At 42.5% G+C, this 22,500-nt stretch overlaps 1 protein-coding gene across 1 annotated transcript in view; it reads right to left on the bottom strand.

The window, feature by feature from the left end:
• Positions 1-22,500, bottom strand: part of LOC139640100 (serine/threonine-protein kinase BRSK2-like) — a gene marked incomplete at both ends in the record, with an annotated part of 61,531 nt that overhangs the window by 38,286 nt on the left and 745 nt on the right. Inside the window, one exon of the mRNA XM_071514267.1 lies at positions 5,371-5,465. Within this exon, the coding sequence (XP_071370368.1) occupies positions 5,371-5,465 (95 nt within the window). The remainder of the gene's footprint in view (positions 1-5,370; positions 5,466-22,500) is intronic.

The raw sequence follows: 22,500 nt of genomic DNA, 5'->3' as shown, positions 1-22,500 counted from the left end.
ATTAATAAATGGTAAATTGATAGTTAATTAAACTTTAGTTAATCGTTATTTTACTGTTAACAAACAATGAAATGATCATTAATAATGTTAACCATTTGTTTATAAATCATATATTGTATCATAGCTTTTTACCCTTTTTACCGTCTCTTATCAGCTATGATACAATATATCATTTATAAACAAATGATTTTATATTACACAAACTAATGATAAAATAACATAAATTATAGCATTACTAATAATTAGTAAACATTATTAATGATCATTTCATTGTTTGTTAACAGTAAAATAACTATTAACTAAAGTTTAATTAACTATCAATTTACCATTTATTAATGATGGTTATTATAAAGTGTTACCGTTTATTTTTATTTCTGTGTCATGCCAAACGTCTGGCCCATCCCACATGGGATTACAGGACACCACCATTTAAAAAAAAACATACATCTTCCGGTGATACATATAAGAGCAAAAAAATAAATAAATAAATTACCACATTATAAAGTACTACTATATTCTTTCAAATAACATATTTGAAATGATAGGTTTCAAATGAACAGTACACTGAAAAGAACTGCTACAAACTTACAGTTTATCTTGATAAAGAGCTTTTTTTCTCATCCCCCAGGCTTTCTCCAGGTAGCTCATTTAAATGTTTCATAAGCGAACAGCCAACTCAATCTTTGTGCATCATCCATATTTACAAAATCAATATCTGTTTTTATCTTACTAAACAAAGTATTGCGCAGTTCCCAGTAAAAAGGGCAATAGAAAACAAAGTGAAACTCATCTGTAAGCGAAATATTTCCATATTTGGCTCCTGGCACCGGTTGGATCGACCGGCTCAGGTGAACTGGGATCCAGTTCAAGACAGAGCTGGCTATCGTTTGGATTTTACCGAGTCCGGTGCCATTTGCGTTTCTTCTCATCGATCCGGTTCTTTATCGATTCCCTTAGAGATTCCTATTGTTCACATTTTCAGGGGTAAAAGACAACATACAGAGTTAACTTTGTTTTATACTCAAGACAGACATTTCTGTGTAGTTACTCCTGTCTCAGAACTACTTTTCTAAACAGCTATGGCTCATTTGGCATAATGCCTTACGTAACTGGCGGTCGAGATCACAGTATCATCGAGGAATCTTTAGTGCGGTCGCTTATCGATTCCGGTGAATTAAACAATTTGGAACCGGGACTAAACTGGAAGCGGTTCTTGATACCCAGTTCTAGTTCAAGACCTGGGGCCGGATTCACAAAACCCTCTTAAGAAAAAAAATCTTCTCAAGTGCCATTTTTTTCTTAACTTTAGTCTTTAAAAAAATTGGAAAAAATGCTATTCTCAAAAACAGTTCTTATATATTTTCTTAACTTTCTTCTTATGTTTCTTCCCAAGAAAAAACTTAGGAATAAATGGTATTCTTTAAATGAAAGTTCTCAAATTTGTTCTTGATTTTTTTCTTAACTTTAAGACGGCCCTTCACCTGTCTTAAAACTCCTACAGTGAAAAGGTAAGCCTCTAATATCATATATTTAAACACATTTTAGACAAATAGGTTATAGTTCAAAGTCTTCATAGGTTCCCCTACACCTAACATTAAGATGAACATTTATTGTAAAGCTTTATTTGGTGTAGGGCCAGGTAGGCCTCTGTCTCATGTCTGTTGAAAATAAGCTGCAAATTTTACAGTTACCAACAGCAACCAATGTTTAAATCTTTGCTCTAGTTGCCCTAAATCGGTTTTTCCCCAATTATTTTGTAGATGGAAGCACTTTGGGTTGCCTCCTAGCCTTGTCTCCTAGCCTCCTAGCCTTGTCTCCTAGCCTCAATGGCAGTAAGCCTAAAGTTTATTAACCAGAATTAATTCAGGCGCTATTATGAGAAGTTCTTAAGTAGGAAAATTAAAGATATTCGTAAGAAATGAGACTGTTACTAAGAAAATATTGAGGAATTGCACTTGCGAGCCTTCTTAAGAACTTCCTAAAATTTCCTCTTATGTCATTTCTTAAGATCTATCTTAAGAACACATTGGTGAATCCGGCCCCTAGTGGACTGTTTCACTCTGTTGAATGAAGAGTCAGGAGCCAGACCGACGTCTATTCCAGTCTTCTTCTTCTTATTCTTCGAATTATTACAGTCTGCACACCTTCGCCCCCTGGAGGCGACGAACTGGAATTTCAGCTCGCGGAACACAGTTGGTGAAAGAATCGAACATTTTATAAAAAATCAAATATTGAATTTTTCGCAATGGTATTAGTAAGTTAGCATTGAAATGTCGGCTATCGTGACCACGCTCATGAGAAGCGAGTGCACTAACCGACCGAATTCAGCACCGACATGCACCCACATCGACATCGCTGTTAACGACCAATTAGCGGACTGGCTGAAGCAGCGAGGAGTGAGGAGTGAGGAGTGAGGAGCGAGGAGTGAGGCGGTCAGAGTGTCCAGACGCCTCCCGCCGCTCCTCACTCACTCAGACTCTCATTAGGATGAAAGGACGTATCAGCAGAAAGCAAAGACTGCAGCCCAGTAATCAGCAGCAAATGGCCTGGACCCCTGACTCCGCCAAAGCACACGCACACACACACACACACACACACACACACACACACGCACACACACGGATACACAATTGCTAAGTAATCGACCGAGGTGAGGAGAGAAGAAAAGGTGTGACGCACAGGCTTTCTCATCGGAAAATTAGCCGCTGCTGATTCACACAAGCAGGGGCAATCTACCTGAAACTCTTACCACACACACACACACACACACACACACACACACACATGCCACACACACATTCTAGGCACATACAGTATCTTTAAGAGTGAATTCCTATGTCAAAGCTTCATCACAAACTGCTTTACAGAACATTAAAGAACAGAGATGACACACACATCTCTTTAACACTGCTAACAGCCACACAGTTATATGCACATAAACATGTTTCTACACTTTATGAAGTTTGCGTGTGTGTGTGTGTGTGTGTGTGTGCGTATAATGAGGCAGAAAAATGTGATGGGGCTGTCAAATCAACACTAAGGGACCCTGGACAGCTTTTTCACATTTTTTATGGAAGAGCAAAATAAGATCTACAAAACGAGGCACCTATCACTTAAATCGGAGGAAGAGTGAGGCAGCTATGGGTTGGCGGCTGTTTTGCTTTGCTGTGAAACATATTTTTGAGAAACTGCCTTTAAAGGTTTTATGCAAGGCTTCTCACACCTTCCTCACTGTACTGCTGCTGTGGTATCTGTGCATTCAGAGCTGCAGAGAGTGAGAAAGATATGAGCCATTGACAGGCAGTGGTGGAAGAAGTACTGAGATCTTTTACTTCAGTAAAAGTAGCAATACAACAATGTAAAGATACTCCATTACAAGTAAAAGTCCTGCATTCACAATCCTACTTAAGTAAAAGTACATAAGTATTGGCAGCAAAATGTACTTAGAGTATCAAAGTAAACGTACTCATTATGCAAACTGTCCCCATTTAGAGAGTTATATTTCTCATAAATTATTGGAATATTAATACTGATTTATTGACATACATGTACATGTAAGCCGCATTTTAAAGTTGTCAACGTGAAGCTAATCTTAACAATTTAGTTATACTTTTGGGTAGTCTAATCTATAACAATGCTATTTTATAGTTATTTTATAAAGATGATCAAATGTTTTAAATATAAAATATTGATCTGGAAAGTAACTAGTAACTATAGCTGTGAAATAAATGTAATGGAGTAAAAAGTACAATATTTCCCTCTAAAATGTGGTGGAGTATAAGTACAAAGTAGCATAAAATGGAAATACTCAAGTAAAGAAGTACCTCAAAATTGTACTTAAGTACAGTACTTGAGTAAATGTACTTCATTACTTTCCACCTCTGTTGACAGTGCTGTTACTGCAGTCACTCTGCCATGTTTAGAGATTGCGTTTGAATTTCCAATAAGGAAGGGTTTATATCTTCAAATTGCTCTGCTACCTCTAAATGCGGGGGGGAAAAAAAGAGAAAAGAGGATCTTGGTGAGCAGGTTGCGGTTCCTGAGTGCTGCATGATGTCACCGCTGACGCACAAGTCAACATCAATGGGAGCAATCATGTATTAATCACTGTGTGCGCACGTTGCGAGCAGCCTGATCACCAGACGTCCGTTCACCTCCTCCAGAGCCGAGCGACCTGGAAATCTTTTCACCGTCAATCAGCTGCCAGCAGCCAATCAGATTTGCCTAGTGATGTGATTTAGCTTCATGCAACAGGCAAACCGGCAAATTCAGAATGGAGAAGTTGATTCCAGCCGTTCAAAAGCCTTTCACAGTTCTCTACAAAAAACGACAGAAATAAACGTCTCAAAACAAATTTCTCGTTTATTTTCAAATGAACGCCGCCCAATTAGCGCTTGCAAGCTTGCTATGTTCACTCTTCTAAACAATTTAACATTATGACAACACCAGAGCGGTGAGAAATACACAATTTGCCTTTTCAAAGTCGCTCGCAGTGTGAACACGGGGTCAGACTCGTATAAAATCATAAAGACCTGAAGGAAAATTACACTCTAGGATAGTCTGTTATATATCATCAATCTGTGATGTTCAATTTTAGGGAACTCACTTTCCCTCAGCCTGCTTCATCTACTTCTACCTCAGTTAGTGATTTCCTCCATTTCCCAGAATGCTTTTCAACAACCCCCAGAGAAAGGGGTGAGAGCATCCATCAAAAAAAGCTAATGCTGCTCCGCTTGCTCAAACCCCCAACCTGTCTCTCTGCTGCATTGCATTCTGGTCTCTCTCCTGCTCCTGTGGGTGGAGAAACCGGTCTCTCTCCTCTTCTACGATGGATCTCTCCCTGTATGATTGTTGGACGTCTCTCGGTGCAAAATGGCGGCTCTAGAAAGAAGCCCTCGCTCTTTGATTCTGAGGGACTGACACCAAAAACCTGACGTTTACCTGCTGAGGTTTTACATCCTGAAACATTTTCTCATATCAAACTCCACTGGAGCTGCTGGAAACATCTGGAGGTGACGTCACCTCCTCTACGATTGGCCGGGTATCCACCAAGAAGAAAAATACACCAAACAACTAAATGGGTTTGCATTGTACGTCACCAATGGCAGTTTTTTAAGTGTTTTTGGGCAGAATTTCCTTTTAAGCTTGGCTTTACACTGACAATTGTTGAGGATCAGAATGGCAGTCTTACTTTGAGAGAGAATTCAGAGCAAAGATAGACGCTTTTCAACAGCTCAAGCATCCAGAGCATCAATTTACAGGTACAATTGTTCTGTGCAAAGATATAACGAGAGTACTTATCACTGAACACAAGGGACACACACACACACACACACACACATACACACAGATCATAGATTACTGCCTTACCTTCATAAGAACAGACTCGCTGAGTTTCTCTCTGTTGACGATCTTTATGGCAACTTTCTGACACGTGACACAGTGGACGCCCAGCTTCACAAGACCTGCAAATCACACACACACACACACACACACACACATAAAAGTTAAATAAATTCAGATCAAGTCATTTTTTCAAAGCTTGTTTGGTTCACGTTTGGGGAACACGGGACATTCAGAAATATCTGATGTGCACATGAAACTCAATTTGACAGAAGCGGCGGCAGGAGGGAGGGATCAAAAGAAGAACCGTGGATCTGAATTAATAAAATTACATTCAAGGCTTCGTTTCCCCTATCTTCCTCTGGGACGCAAATCAAATGGAGGAATGCGGAACGGCAAAGCTCCCTCAAAACCACAGCATGGGCTGCGTGGAGCCAGGTGATTATAAATATAGAAAACCTCACTGCTTCACAGGTAGCATGCACGACATCCCAAACAAGGACCCAGTGAGCAAATAAACAACGGAAAAACACCCAAGATGTTCTGGAGGAAAACTCACATTCAAGATAAACAAGACAACATGTCGTCCCCCACGAATGATGCACCGTTTGGGCCAATCAGCAACAAGACGCATCATCCCTCCAAGTTTCATTAAAATCAGTTCGGGGGTGTGGGAGTTATGGCCTTTCAAAGTTTGAGATGCTGACCTTTAAGTGAAGCTGCCTCATTAGGCCAATCAGTGTAATCTGTGAGGAGAGCTGGATGTGAGGAGCAAGTTTCGTGTCACTTGGACTTACAGTGCAGGAGGCAGGGCCTTTCAAAGTTTTACATGTATTTATATATGACCTTTAATTATAGCGCCCCCATCAGGTCAGCCAGTGTTATGTGTAATTCTAAACACCAGAACAGTCATCCCTGTGTCTCAGATATCACATTTGAGTTTAATAAAATTTTTTACCATAGAAGAGCCATTTCTGGTTCCACAAAGAACCAAGAAACCTTTTTGTTTGATCTTTGAAAGGATGCGCCTTCCCAGTATTTTGTTTGTGGTGCTAAGCCAAAGTCATATAAGTTCCAACGTTGAATACCCAAAGGTAGAAAGGTAGCACACACACAGATCTTCAGGACAACGTTGACTAATCTCAATTTCACCAATTTATCCTGGCCATGTCAACAAACATGCTAACGTTTCGGCCTAGTGGCCTTCATCAGAGCATGGAGGAAAATGGAAGTCATGTCATTTATATACAGGAGTTGGCAGGTGATTGTCTTAAAGGGTCACATGGTAATTAACTTCCTGAGGTCACATATACATCTTTTCTTCTTTGCCAGCACCATAGCTCCTGCATCACATCGCTAGCTTGCCTGGGAAGCTAAGCAGGTTTGGCTGTGGTTAGTCCTTGGATGGGAGACCACCTGGTGCTGGAAGTGGTGTTCTTCCCCCTGGTCTCGTGCATAATATCCCCAATGCCCCAGGGCAGAGACAGGGACTCTGTCCTGTGAGTGAGCACCGTCCTTCGGATGAGACGTTAAACCGAGGTCCTGACTCTGTGGTCAGTAAAGTTCCCATCGGCACTTATTGCAAGAGTAGGGGTGTTACCCCGGTGCCCTGGCAAAATTCCCAAACAGGCCTTCCTTCCATCATGGCCAACTAATCATCCCTCGTTACCTAATTGGCTCTTTCAGTCCTCTACTCTCCACTGAGATAGCTGATGTGTGGTGAGCGTTCTGGCGCAAACTGGCTGCCGTGCATCACCCAGGTGGGTGTTACACATCGGTGGTGGATGAGTTGAGTCCCCCCCCCCCCCCCCCCCCCCCCCCCCATATGTGAAGCGCTTTGAGTACCTAGAAAAGCGCTATATAAATGTAACCAATTATTATTATTATTCTTAACAATATGACAATGACTAAAAACAGGTGAAATGGTAAATCCCATACAATTTAACAGTTCTAACTGAGGTTACAGGTTTTGTGATATACATTCTATGTTTCCATATTTTGAAACTTGTTCAGAGGAAGCATTTGAAACTGAAATCATTATTCAGTCCAGCAGGTGTCATTGTGTTGAGTGTTGAAATCCAGTACATCTCTCTCAGAGAGTAGTTTTGGTAGATTGCCCCCTCTGGCTGGAGAAGTTACATGCTCAAATCCAATAAAGTGCAGAGTGGCTGGAGAGCCATGGTTGGCTTCATGATAGTGAGCTGGCAGGTGATTGGCTTAAAGGGTCACATGGTAATGTGGACAAGCATATGTTGGACAAACAAGGAGAGCACTCAAACAACGAATCTCAGAACATAAAACAGCCATTCGCACAGGGAACATGGAATATGCCGTTAGCATGTTTGTTGACATGGCCAGGATAAATTGGTGAAAATGTGATAAGTCAACTTTGTCCTGAAGATCTGTGTGTGTGCTACCTTTTTACCTTTGGGTATTCAACGTTGAAACCTTTTTGTTTATCTGCCCTTGTATAGCCTCATTTGCAATTGCTCAATATATATTATGGAGGAGTTTGGTTATTTTCCACATTTATGCCATCACCCACCATCCAATAACTAAGAATTAAGAACTTTTTAACATTAGATATTAAAAGGTTCTTAAAAGGTTCTTTGTGGAACTAGAAATGGTTCTTCTATGGCATCACTCCGAAGAACCATTTTTGGTTCCAGTTTGCAGCTTTATTTTTCTAGTGCCGCCATTTGGCCAAACAATATCATTTTTTAAAGTGTGAAAGACAGTGCGAAGAGGTGTCGTTTCCATGTTTCATCAAACCAGACCAGCGGTGACTGAGATTTCACCAGAGAGAAATCATGTTTGACATACAGAAGGACACAGCCTGATCCATAGTCCCCCAGACCTCCCATTTTAATCGCATGGGGGACAATGAAACACCCCACATCATTCAGAAGGGACTGACACACACATTTCCTCTCCGCCAGCAGGTTCCCCATTAATGCAGAAGTTCTGCACAATGCACCACAGACGTCAGTGTTTCTTTGCTTATCCACACACAGCCAAGCTATTCTTGATCAGGACGTTTATAAATAGCAAAACTTCACAAGTTTGTCCTCAAATGTCCCTTTGGGTTACAAGATGTAGGGAAAACAAATCTGAAAGCCTGCATCTCTGAAAAAACACAAGTACAACAAGACGTCAGGACTGGAACTGGCCTGCAGTGGCTCAGTCCGTCGCCATAAGCATCATCATACATGTCGGATCCATGTACTGGAATCTTAACACTTTGTGGTTTAAGTAACTGGTATAGAAGTCCAGTGTATAATTATTCATTGGCCATGTTTACATGCACATCAATAAAGTAATTATAATGCGATTAAGGCAACAGTGCACGTAAGGCAGGACCCATGTAAACACCACACTCTGATTATACTAATGAGATTATGCTCTTAGTCGAGGTAAACATGAGTAAGGTAACGTGGAGTTCTCCCATTTTATTTGCATTAACACCAGTTAGGACATGTTTACACCTTAGTCGCATTCCTTGAACTGTGGTCAAGTTGCGCCCAAGCGGCCAAAACCAGCAGCAGTTCCTCTAACATCCGCTAGAGTCCGGCTCCAAAAAGACTCCAAACCGCCCAACCGGACAACAACCCAACTTCTGATAAAAATATAAAGTCAATACATTTTTCCACAAGAGGTTATGGTCTCAGTAGCTAATTTCATTTATACCATGGTCTGGGTGAATACTCGATTCTGATTGGCTGCAGGGTGTTCATTAATTCCTGTTATACCATGGTCTGGGTGAATATTCGATTCTGATTGGCTGCAGAGTGTCCATTAATTCCTGATAATGGACACCTACTAAGTAGTTCCAGTGAAACTGTCTGTTCACCGTTCTAAATGAATGCGCTGGCTACGTAGCATCAGCCTGCATCTAACATGAGTAACAATAGCAACAGGGACGCAGTCAAAGCCTCCGTTTACTCCGTTCATTTGTTCGTGAAAATCTTGATATTGATTTGGGGACAATGACATGGCTGGATAGCTAGCTAGTCTTGTTGTTAAACATACTGTCAAATTATATTTACTGTTTGTCAACCGTACGCAATGTTATTGACTTTGAATGTTGCTAGCATAACGTTAGCTTTCTGGCTCCTAGCTGAGCCAAAGGGTTCTATGAGCTGAGCGGACGAGAAATATCTCCTGCTGCCAAGTCGTATCTAAGGTTCGTCCTATTTACTGGAGTAGTGAACAATGTTTCCATTGCATAAGAACCTTATGGGATGGTAATGATTGTTCCAGGTATTAGTCAAACCCTCAGGTGTTACCAGGGAAACTGAGTTCTGGCTTGTGAAAAACTTTAGATTTTGATTACATTTGATTACTGGACCAAGATGGCGGCAGAAGGAGTCACAGAGTCTATGTTACATGTGCTGCGAGGATGGATTTGTCAGAACAACTGAACAATTTTGGGTCCACTGAAAAACACTGAAGGCTGTGATGAACAACATGATGAAGTACTGCAGAGCCATGGCTGTATTCATTTTGGCAAAATTTGGCAGGAAACAAGTTATTTTTTTCAACAAAAAAAACCCTCCCATTCCCACAGTTCTCTCTGGATAATCGAGTTCTTCATCCATGTAAACAAGATTATTTTGGGGAGTTGTCAAATAGTGGAGTCATGTAAACAGCTGAATCAGAATATTGCCTTACTCGCAGTATTGGCAATAGTCGCATTATAGTGCGCATGTAAACAGAGACATTATATTATTCAGAGTTAGTGTTGGTGAATTTATACTTTCATTGTATATACAGTCTACTGAAAGAGCACTAGTGTATTTCTCTGTCAGTTTCTTCACTGAGGTCAGAAGAAGCTGTTGAAATACTAATGTCTCCTGAGAATCCACTGTTTCATAGCTGTACTGAGGTCAGAAGGAACCTTTATCAAATATAAATGTTTAGTGATGAGGAATTGTTTCTTTATGGGTTTGTTATTTCCAAAGGAAGTAGAATGACTCCCTGCTTAGTGATACTGGTTACATATTATTATATATAGGTGGTTTCACTGCCTGTCACTCTGTCTGGTCTCCTGCTGTATCCTGTTTGTCTAGAGATCGGTTTGCAGACCGAAGCGCAGACTGATAAAGATACAATCAACTGCATTCTGCAACTCCCACATCTCTTTTTCATTGTTTATTGCTGAGCTCCATCGCTACACGACTCTCACACAGTAAAGCAAATGTCAACATGCAATAGCTTTATCTTATTACAGCCACAATGGCTCCATCCGTCTCTATCAAAGCTCTGACACCGGGGAGTATATTTTACTTTGTACTGAAGGTCCACAGATAGCGGTGGAAATGCCACAGCGCATATGCACCTCTTCATTACCTGGCGCTGCATATATATTTCACAGGAGATGAGTGTCTCAGTATTTGAAAGGTGATTTCCCCGTGGGTTCTCCAAAAGAAACAAGCAGAGCCATAAGCAGCAGGGGCTTTGAGCCAATATGGCAGCCTGGGGGCTCTTTTATGTCTCCAGTTAGAGCCGAAATGGCATCTTGGGCGACATTCACTATGTGTCATTGATCTTGTTGTCAGTTCAGCTTGTAGGCAGCTGCAGCTGCTTACACCAACATGGGGCTAAGAAAGGCCTGCAAGGACTGGAGTTGGGAAGGAATATTTTATATTGATGTTGCTGTGTATAGGTGTGTGTATGTGTGTGTGTGTGTATAAGAAGTAAAAGTATGCTGAAGGAACAGAGGGGAAGGGGAGGATGAAGATCATGCCCTCCAGTGGCTCCGTCCCCTGAGAAACCCCGCAGAGCAGAAACACAATGAGAAAAGTTCAGAGACAGAAGGAGGCTGAGGCGGGAAGCAAAAGCAAATTAAGAAGCAGAGACAAAGGCGCCTGGAGCTTAGTCGTAAATAGGGATGTGTAAAAGTCTATTTTTGGAGAATCAGCTACTCTTTGGCTCCTCCACACGAACATTCGAATATTCGATCCAAGCCAAAAGCGATCGCTTGTAAAGTACATGAGGATTTAGTGCGCCAACACCACGCTTACCAATTCTAATCGCTTCAGAACTGTAGTTATTTTGACACAGCTTTCACACAACTTTCGCTAAAATAGATGAATTCTGTTGTTTATCTCATCACAATTAGCTGGCCAAATGTACTTTGGTGTGTCACCACAATAATATTAGTTGTGAGTACAACCGCTAGCTGGAGTTGGGAACCAGAAAATTCTCACTGCTGCATTGACAGCATTAGCATTAGTTCAGTTGGTTTGGTTACTTTCCAATTCAAACAGACAGATTTAAAAGTCAGCCACGAGACTCAGACAGTTCTTCAAATATTCATTTATTCTAGTGCATCCCTAGTCGCACACTGTTTGTACATATTAGCAAACTGCTGAGCAGTTTTTAGCCGTTGTTCAATCATAGCGCTTGCTATATGCTGAAAACCTTGTCTCATGGCTGTAAGACAATTGGAAAAAAGAGCTTTATTTATGAGGGAGGAGGTGTTTCTCCCCCACAGAGGCTAAGCAGTATGTGACTATCGATTCATAATATTCAGTATTCATAGTATGCTTTTATTTAAGCAGGGAGTCTCACGAAGAGATAATCAACCGCATCACATTTGCAACTATGATGACAACATTTTCGCTGATGAATAATATGTTTTCAGAGTTTAGATATGACTGAGGCCTGGCTGTAAACAGACAGATAAATAGATAGATAAATAGACAGGCACACTGGTCACAAACGAGTTTAAAAAAGTTATGCATGTGTTGTACGGCCACATTCATTTGAGTCCAGTGGGATCCAGACAATGTGACTGAGATAAGATTTGGTCACAGGCCAAATGAAAGTGACTCCCACTTTAAATTAAACTCTTAAACTATGATGACACCTAGACAAATACCCTGACACATATTCTACCAATGAAGCAGAGATAAGCGCAAAAAATTGATTTTGATATAATCGCCTCCATATGCTACACCTCTGAGGAAGAAAAGGTGTTTAAGTGTATTTTGGAGCCATATGGGCCCAGAGAGAGCTGTAAGCATGACATATCACAGCTAACAGACTTTAGTGGTCCCATAACCTTCTGTGCAGGCTTTTTTTTTTTTATTTTTATAATTACTCCTTTGACACCCAAATGTGAGAGCTGCTTTCCAAACAGACATCAATTTTTAATCCAACCACCAAAAATTTTTTACCAGCACTTAATGTTGATATTGTTTATTTTCCTTCCCAGTTATTAAACTCATTATTAACCCTAAAAAATAGGCCTTAAAGTAATAATCTGTAATGTTTTCATATAAATTAACACCTGTTTTGCTACTCTCTATTGCCCATACAACACAACAGCGATTCACCCTATATCCAGTTCATGAAAGCTTTTTCTAAACAGCCGGTGTCTGGTAGCTCTTTCCTGGGAAAAATCCTCTGATGCACAGGAAGTGATGCGTTTTACGTTTCCGGTTTTGTTTGGAATAAACAGAAGAAGAAGAACTGGGTAGTTAGCGTGAGCAGCGATAGCCATCATGGCTGAACAGACAGAGAAAAGAGCGCCACCAACAGAAAGTCAAACTTCACCAACAGAAAAATCCAAGCTCCGCCCACACTGTTTGATTGACAGGTGATCTCTGGGAAGTGCAGTGCAGAAACACCACAACAGTGAGCGCCGAGCAACAAAGATGGAGACTAAATGAAAAAACAAACAAGAACCTTGCATTTTACCACTTTAAACACACTACAGCAGTGGTTCTCAACGTGGGGTTCGGGGACCACTAGGGGTCCTTGAAGGGGTTCCAGGGGGTCCACAGCAAATTCATGACTTGTTAATCTTCAGCATTATTGCATTTACAAGACGTTAACACAATTACAGAATGTAGAAGAATGACTGTTTTGATCAGTTTCACTGTTATCTCTCTACCTACAATAAAGGTAGTCACGGAATTCTGGACAAAATCATATCTAACAACAATAATATTCTCAGATTTGGGTCCGAGAGACAAAATCTCATCAGATGGGGGTCCGTGGCTCTAATGTGGACTAAATTAGGGGTCCTTGATATGAAAAATCTGGAGAATCACTGCACTACAGAAGCATAATACACACACACAAACACACACACAGTTGACCAGCGGATGCCACGACTGAATCAGCAACTCGGCTCCATTGATTTCTCTCTCCTCCGTCCCTCCGTCCCTCCGTCCCTCCGTCCCTCCGTCCCTCTCTGCTGTATTCAGATCGATCGCCTCCAGCAGCCTGTCTTCTGCAGCCCGAGCGGCCCGGCAGCAGGGAGAGACGTGGCCTCTGGTCCTTCCTACTCCTTTCTCTAGAAAATCTCCGTCTGTGCCTTTGGGGCGACCCCGTGAGCGCTGCTGTTCAAAGCCTCAACTTAAGCTGCCGTAATAAGCCTCTGAGTTAATTCTACACTCGCCACCTTCTCGGAAAAGCTCTGGTGCGAGGCGAAAATCCAAACTGGCCGGGGCATTTGGCTGGCACCGCTTCTCAAGAACCTTGGAGATTTACAACCTTTGTGGTGGTTTTATGAAAATTCTGGTAACACTTTACAATTAACAGTTAACTAATGTGTCTGGTAATACTTTACTAATGGTGTTCATGTTAACTAAGGTATTAATTTATACATTATTTAATAGTCATCTTTATAAACTATTAAACAATGTATAAATGAATACCTTAGTTAACATGAACACCATTAGTAAATTATTACCAGACACATTAGTTAACTGTTAATTAAGGGTTAGTTAATTCTTATTAAGCATTAACTAACCTGTCGTCTTTCAAATAAAAGCTGTAGAACTGGGAAGCTTGAATGGCTGGAATCAGCTTCTCGCCCCTTTTTATGCCCTTGCCAGGCTGAACTAAGGACATTTTAATCTCAAATCTGATTCGCTGATGCGTTGATAGCCAATGACTGCGAAAACCCCCAACTTCTCTCAGCTGACAAGCCTGCTGAGCGCCCACACACTCAGCTGAGATTGTATTGTATTATTTTAAACCAGACACCAGTCACGTTATGAGCAAAACTTGTCGTCTTTCAGCTTAGCTTGTGGGAAAACTCAAGGATAAAAGCAGAAACTTTCTCCTACAATGCGACTACAAAGTGTCTGGTAGAATAAACAACTCAAGATATCAAAATGTCAATGTTTCTTTGACATCAGCATGTTTCCGGGTGCAGGAGAAGCGGCTGCCCTCTGCGAACTGCCAACATAGAAACACCAGCGTCACGGCACAGCTTGCAAGCCAATACTTCATAGATCCTGCATGGCTATTCATGTCAGGATGCACACACACACACACACACACACACACACACACACACACACACACACACTCTTTGTACATACACACAGTCAGAGGTGATCAATGGTGACAGGTCAGCTGTTGGATGGTGACCTTCAACAGTCACACATTTGCATCACCACCCCTCCCACACACACACACACACACACACACACACACACACCTCCCCCAAATGCAACACATAGTTAGCAGGTCAGCTTCACTTCACATCACTTTTATCATTTTGTAATTATTATTTTTTTAGGGATGGGACAATATATTGGAATTCAATACATCACAATACAAAAATGCGACAATACGTTATCGTGGGGCAGAAAAATGAATCGCGATATTACATTTACATTTTATTCTGCTGTAGTAATCACAAATCCAAATTCTATCATTTGCTCTGTAATGACATTTTTAAATTGTTTACATTCCAGCAGCCAATGCCATCGCTAGAATGATTTGTGGCTCAGAAATAAACATAATTCTGGACAGTCAGACTTTGTTGCCATTGAACATTTATTTATTAGATCGTATCGTGGTCGTATTGAATCGTGAACCACATATAATGTATCGAATCGTATCGTATGTAGGCAACATCTTTAGTGTCTTTTAAATCTCTTCTTAAAACATTCTTTTATCGGAAAGCTTTTATGAATGTTTGATATGTTGCTTTTTCTTTTGTTTTTTGTTGTTGTTTTTTTTTAATTCTTTTTGTTAAGCACTTTGTAACTTTGTTAAGAGAAAGTGCTATATAAATGAAGTTTTATTAGTATTATTATTATTATTATAAGCAGATCGTCCCATCACTAATTTACACTACTGAACACTGAGCTCCTGCATAGTAACTGCCCTTCGGTCACAATGACTGTACAGTGAAGGACGTGACAAGAGGAGCAGTGAATGGTAATAAAGGCTAAGAGACTGGAGGTGTCCTATCAAATAAAAGTGAAAGTAAAGGCTTCATCCATTACTGTGATAATCCTAATTACAGCACAGTACAGTAGATCCACTGCATCCATAGACCTTAAAGTTGCAGTATCAGCTCAGGGGGCAGTGCGTGCCAGCGGCTATCTTCTTTCCTTTGTCGGTTCAGTGTTTTGGCAGAGAAAAAATACTTTCAATCACGCAGTGCTCGGGGGCCTCCTGGGGTCCGGAGGCCACAGCCTGGGCCTCCCACACACTCAAGACACTGGAGTAGCACACTCCCAAGTAAAGCCAGGAGTCAAGAGGCCCCGGGTCTTCTGCACCACTTCAGGCGGCCGTTTTTTCGGACAGAAATGCCTCCCTCCGCTCTCCTCTGGAACTTCCTTTACGGTTGACGCTGAGGATATTGGCGGGTTGGCTTATAGTGTGAATGAGCTGGGGGTGAAAGGAGAGAGAGAAAGCCACCAAGAGAACCGAAAACTCAAGAGAATCACACCAACAACTGTTTGATCGCCACAATCGACCACCAGATGTTAGAGATAGAAACAAAGGCAATGAACCGGAAGAAGGAAATGGAAATGCTTTTTTCACGAGACAAAAAAACAACCGGTCGTGATATTTTAGACCAAATGCAGACGGGGAGCAGTTCATTTTCTCTGCAAACGTCTCATTTTATTCCTACAAACCTGACTACATTTGCAAGTAGAGAGAGCGAGGAGAGCAACGGAGCAGAGAGAGAGGGAGAGGAGCAGAGAGAGAGAGAGAGAGAGAGAGAGAGAGAGAGAGAGAGGAGCAGAGAGAGCAGAGAGAGAGAGGAGAGAGAGGGGCAGAGAGAGAGAGGAGCAGAGAGAGGGAGGAGCAGAGAGAGAGAGAGGAGCAGAGAGAGAGAGACAGGAGCAGAGAGAGAGCGATGAGCAGAGAGAGAGCGATGAGCAGAGAGAGAGAGAGAGCGAGGAGCAGAGAGAGAGGAGCAGAGAGAGAGAGAGGAGCAGAGAGAGAGAGCGAGGAGCAGAGAGAGAGCGATGAGCAGAGAGAGAGAGAGAGCGAGGAGCAGAGAGAGAGGAGCAGAGAGAGAGAGAGGAGCAGAGAGAGAGAGCGAGGAGCAGAGAGAGAGCGATGAGCAGAGAGAGAGAGAGCGAGGAGCAGAGAGAGAGAGGAGCAGAGAGAGAGAGAGGAGCAGAGAGAGAGAGAGGAGCAGAGAGAGAGAGCGAGGAGCAGAGAGAGAGAGAGGAGCAGAGAGAGACAGAGAGAGGGAGCAGAGAGAGAGAGAGAGGAGCAGAGAGAGAGAGGAGCAGAGAGAGAGAGAGAGGAGCAGAGAGCGAGGAGCAGAGAGGGACAGAGAGAGAGGAGCAGAGAGAGAGAGCGAGTAGCAGAGAGAGGAGCAGAGAGAGAGAGAGAGGAGCAGAGAGAGAGAGAGAGGAGCAGAGAGGGACAGAGATAGAGGAGCAGAGAGAGAGAGAGGAGCAGAGAGAGACAGAGAGAGGGAGCAGAGAGAGAGAGAGAGGAGCAGAGAGAGGGAGGAGCAGAAAGAGAGAGAGAGGAGCAGAGAGCGAGGAGCAGAGAGGGACAGAGAGAGAGGAGCAGAGAGAGAGAGAGAGGAGCAGAGAGAGAGAGCGAGGAGCAGAGAGAGAGCGAGGAGCAGAGAGAGAGAGAGAGGAGTAGAGAGAGAGAGAGGTGCAGAGAGAGAGAGCAGAGAGCGAGGAGCAGAGAGAGAGAGAGAGAGGAGCAGAGAGAGAGAGAGGAGCAGAGAGAGAGAGAGAGGAGCAGAGAGCGAGGAGCAGAGAGAGACAGAGAGAGACAGAGAGAGAGGAGCAGAGAGAGAGAGCGAGTAGCAGAAAGAGAGTGAGGAGCAGAGAGAGAGCGAGGAGCAGAGAGAGAGAGAGAGAGCGAGGAGCAGAGAGCGATGATCAGAGAGAGAGAGAGAGCGAGGAGCAGAGAGAGAGCGAGGAGCAGAGAGAGAGCGAGGAGCAGAGAGAGAGAGAGAGAGAGAGGAGCAGAGAGCGAGGAGCAGAGAGAGAGAGAGAGGAGCAGAGAGAGCGAGGAGCAGAGAGAGAGAGAGAGATGAGCAGAGAGCGAGGAGCAGAGAGAGAGAGAGAGAGAGGAGCAGAGAGAGACAGAGAGAGAGGAGCAGAGAGAGAGAGAGATGAGCAGAGAGCGAGGAGCAGAGAGAGACAGAGAGAGAGGAGCAGAGAGAGAGAGAGAGGAGCAGAGAGAGAGAGAGGTGCAGAGAGAGCGAGGAGCAGAGAGAGAGGGGGGAGCAGATAGAGAGGGGAGCAGAGAGACTGAGGAGCAGAGAGAGAGAGAGGGGAGCAGAGAGAGAGAGAGAATCAGAGAGAGAGAGCGAGGAGCAGAGAGAGAGAGAGGAGCAGAGAGAGAGAGAGGAGCAGAGAGCAAGGAGCAGAGAGAGAGAGGAGCAGAGAGAGAGAGCGAGGAGCAGAGAGAGAGAGCGAGGAACAGAGAGCGAGGAGCAGAGAGAGAGAGGAGCAGAGAGATAGAGAGCGAGGAGCAGAGAGAGGAGCAGAGAGAGAGAGCGAGGAGCAGAGAGAGAGAGGAGCAGAGAGAGAGAGAGCGAGGAGCAGAGAGAGGAGCAGAGAGAGAGAGAGAGAGGAGCAGAGAGAGAGAGGAGCAGAGAGAGAGAGAGCGAGGAGCAGAGAGAGAGAGAGAGAGAGAGAGAGCAGCAGAGAGAGAGAGGAGCAGAGAGAGGAGCAGAGCTTGTCTCCCAGCAGCAGGTCTGTGTGGAGCTCAGCAGGGCTCTGATGGAGTTTCCTGGCCATCAGGGAGCCATCTGTAGCTGTCCCAGCAAGATTGATGAGCCCACTGCCTCTCACATTTGAATTAGACCTGCCAGCTACCAAATCTGAGCACTGGCCTATTTACATCTTATTACAGAGACGGGGAACATCCCATTCATTCACACACACGCAAGCATGCACACACACACACACACACACACACACACACACACACACAAACACACACAAACACACACAAGTACACAAATCAAATCAGGAGACAGAGAGGGAAGAGAGACACACAAGGAGTCTTAAAACTAATGTTCACCCTAAATGTTGATGCACACGCACATGCACGCACACACACACACACACACACACACACACACACAGTCAATACATATTCATTGTCCTGCACTCATATCAACCAAAAAAGATATCGACTGATCCCTTGCATCAGTCCTGTAATTGCACAACTTGCTGTCAGTCATTTCATGGCATCCTCCTTTGTTCCGTCCAATCAGCTGAGGCGAGGGCCGCCCGCTGCTATAGGTAACATTGATTAGCTGCCGCTGTCGGTTTACCAATGAGGCCGAGGGGTCCACAGCCATGCAGGCACCAAGGCCTCCCGCCTCACCGGGGGAGACTTGCTCATTGTCATGGACTGGCCATAGAGGCTAATGAGATCAAATAGATTGAAATGGGCCTGAACATTGATTTCATATGAATTAAGCAGCTTGCCGCTATCCAGCCGTCACGCCTGTGGTTCCAGACCAGCGCAGAAATATTGGATTTGAAATGATCAAGGTTTCGGTGAATGGGAGATGAGCTGGTTGGGTAGACGATGTTTTTTTGTTTTGTTTTTTTTGTTTTTTTCTGGGCAATTTTGGCTGATATTTGCAATGAGTGAGCAGGAAGGTACAGAGCAGGACATGCACACATTATGAGTGAATACACAGAGCCGGTGAAGCTTGGTGTCAGTCACGTCTTTTCAACTTGCCGCTTTGTGTCTTGTGCTTTATTTGGTTTTGTCGTTGCAGACTGTATTGCATCATTTTGTTTTTTGCGATTGATTGTTGATCAGTTAGATCTAAGTGGGCTCGTTCTCTTTTAAGTCCTCTGAGACAGGCCTGTGATGAAGTGCTACAGAAATAAACTTGACTTGAGAGCTTGTTGATCGATACCGACATCGCTCCGGTCTGCATACTGACCACGGCAGAGCCCATCACGTCTGTTTCTAACACTGACGCCTCGCATGGCAGTGTCAGTAGGTTTTTAGCTGAAGTAACCTTTAACACTAGAACCGCCACGGGTCGCTGTATACCTAAAACCGCCAATGGGTAAAATTTACCCGTGCGCCTGGCTACCGCATTTCTAGTACAAATTGTCTTCACAAATGAATGTCTCAAGTCATAAAATGGTTTTGGTCCTCTTGTTTTATAATCTAAGTATCTTTAAGAATACGAATCCCTTTGCATGGACGTCAGTATAAATCAGGCTAAAATGACACTGAAAATGGGTATTGGAGGAAAATATTTGCATATTTGGGTGGTGTGATATTATTATAAAACGACATTCATCACATAATGAGATAACCCGTGTTATTTAAATGACCAAAGTACCCTAAATACCCCAAATGGACAATAATAAAGCCATAATAATAACAATAAACAACCACCGCATGGATGATTTAATCAACAAATCTGCCTGTTACACCTCATCAAAAGCCTCATTCAACTAAATATATTTTTACTCAACAAAATATCAGCTAATTAAAGCAAACAAATCAATGTAATCAAGTAGATGGAAGTGATTACGGCAAGTGGGTGAAATCAGTTTGAAACCTGCTGAAGGAGCTAAATCGAGCACATGCTTTATAAAACATGTAAACATTTTATGAGGGCACATATTTTTGTTTGTTCACAACAATTCTGAAATTGGGTGCAAAAAATAATGAAAATGAGGGTAAGAATTAAGCACTCTGGTCAGTCCAGGACCTCCGGCTGCTTGGATCGATGCTTATGCAGAACGTCCGGCTCAAACTAAACCACACACACTCTTCTTCTACAGTACGGCCTTTTACAGTAAAGATCAAACCCGTTTCTTCTGGGAACATGTGGCCTTCAGATAAGTAGAAAAACTTGGTAATTATTAATGCTGCTTATATGAAATACATATATGAAATTAAATGTGTAATTTCTGGTCCAGTGCTGACCTCTATAGGCTTGGCCCCTCCCTCCCTCTCTCTCTTCCCGCTGTGAAACCCGGGAGCCGTTCACTTTGTTTCACCCAGCAAACCCTGCTGATTTACTTTTTTTATTTACTAGTCAGATTATGCTTCAGGAAAACAGACAGTGGTGGAAAGTAACTAAGTACATTTACTCAAGTACTGTACTTAAGTACAATTCTGAGGTACTTGTACTTTACTTTACTTGATTATTCCCTTTTTATGCTACTTTGTACTTATACTCCACTACATTTTAGAGGGAAATATTGTACTTTTTTACTCCATTATATTTATTTCACAGCTACAGTTACTAGTTACTTTTCAGATCAATATTTTATATTTAAAACATTTGATCATCTTTATAAAATAACTATAAAATAGCATTGTTATAGATTAGACTACCCAAAAGTATAGCTAAATTGTTAAGATTAGCTTCACGTTGACAACTTTAAAATGCTGCTTACATGTACATGTATGTCAATAAATCAGTATTAATATTCCAATAATTTATGAAAAATATAACTCTCTAAATGGGGTCAGTTTGCATAATGAGTACGTTTACTTTGATACTCTAAGTACATTTTGCTGCCAATACTTATGTACTTTTACTTAAGTAAGATTTTGAATGCAGGACTTTTACTTGTAATGGAGTATCTTTACATTGCTGTATTGCTACTTTTACTTAAGTAAAAGATCTCAGTACTTCTTCCACCACTGAAAACAGAAATATTACACATTCATCCTTTAGAGGAGATTGGAGAATTGTGTTTTCTTCTCTCTCCATTTACTGCCATTGTATGGAGGAACAGTCTGAAAATCACACTTCTAGCACATAAACGAACGCCAACAAAGCAGATTCTGAAAAGAAAACTAGTCATGCTGCTGAATTGTTCGTAAGTGAATCGCTTTCTATATGTTTATTAAACCTTTAAGCTTGAACAAGTGGGAAACTTATGCCGACGGAACCAAGAAAATACGTTTACCAATAATTGTAAATAGGTGGAAAAAGGTGGGAGACAGGACTTCGGCAAAGCAGATTCTACCAATATATAAAAAAAACGAATCTCGATTTTTCTTTCGGCCACCAAAGTTCAACATCACCTTAATGAAAAAGACATTACTGGCAGCGCTTACCTGTGTTTCAAGTCAAATGTGTGGAGAGCAGGAGCAGCCGTCCAATCAGCGGAGAGCATGAGGAGAGAGAAAGAGAGGAAGAGACCAATGGTTAGCTCTCAGCAGGAGAGATTTACCAGACAACAATGCAGACAATAATGATAAAAAAAACGCGCGGCTCCGGTGTCCATGAACGCACCGTCTCCACCGGGGATCACATCCACACTGCCTCCTCCACTGCTTGTTTGTGTATTTATTATTTATTTTCTTCAGTCTATTTTTTGCTTTGAAGTGCAACGTTTTAATTAATTTCCTTCCGCTCCATATAAACTTACAATATACAGTAACATTCAGTGGAATGAAGGCAATCTGTGTCAAGGTTGGGTTACCCTCCTCCATCATTCCCATCTCCCCCCCCCCCCACCTCTCATATCCCTCCATCTCTCCCCTGACAATACCAAGCTGAATCCCATTGAATATATTGAACATCATTCCACCCCCCCCACCGCTCCTTCTCCCCATTTAGCCAAAACCAGCCCTCCACTCTCCATTAATGAGGTAATTAATAAAATCCGTTCCTCCTTTTTCTCCTTTCCTTCCATCAGCGTGGAGATGAGGGGGGGGGGGGGGAGAAAGACGAGGAAGGCCAAGAAAGCAGGTCAAGTCTCGGGAGAGAGAGAGGAGGAAGAGAGGAGGAGAGAGAGAGAGAGAGGAGAAGAGAAGGCGTATGCTGCATTCGTGTCATATCGGAAAGAAGTGAAAGAACGGGATGACATCTTGTTGCTACAACTTGGAAGTGTTCGCATGTTTAAATCACTGAGATGAACTAAGTCGTGCTCAAAAACAGCCAGAGTCGAGGTGCTAAAAAATAATTAG

The sequence above is a fragment of the Centroberyx affinis genome, unplaced genomic scaffold, assembly GCF_046629955.1.
Source record: "Centroberyx affinis isolate AG114_WGS23_722 - 3 ecotype Tasmania unplaced genomic scaffold, CSIRO-AGI_Caff_v1 ptg008332l_1, whole genome shotgun sequence".
Taxonomy (NCBI): Eukaryota; Metazoa; Chordata; class Actinopteri; order Beryciformes; family Berycidae; genus Centroberyx; species Centroberyx affinis.
Note: the sequence above shows the minus strand (reverse complement) of the source record. Positions and strands in the feature narration are given on the sequence as shown.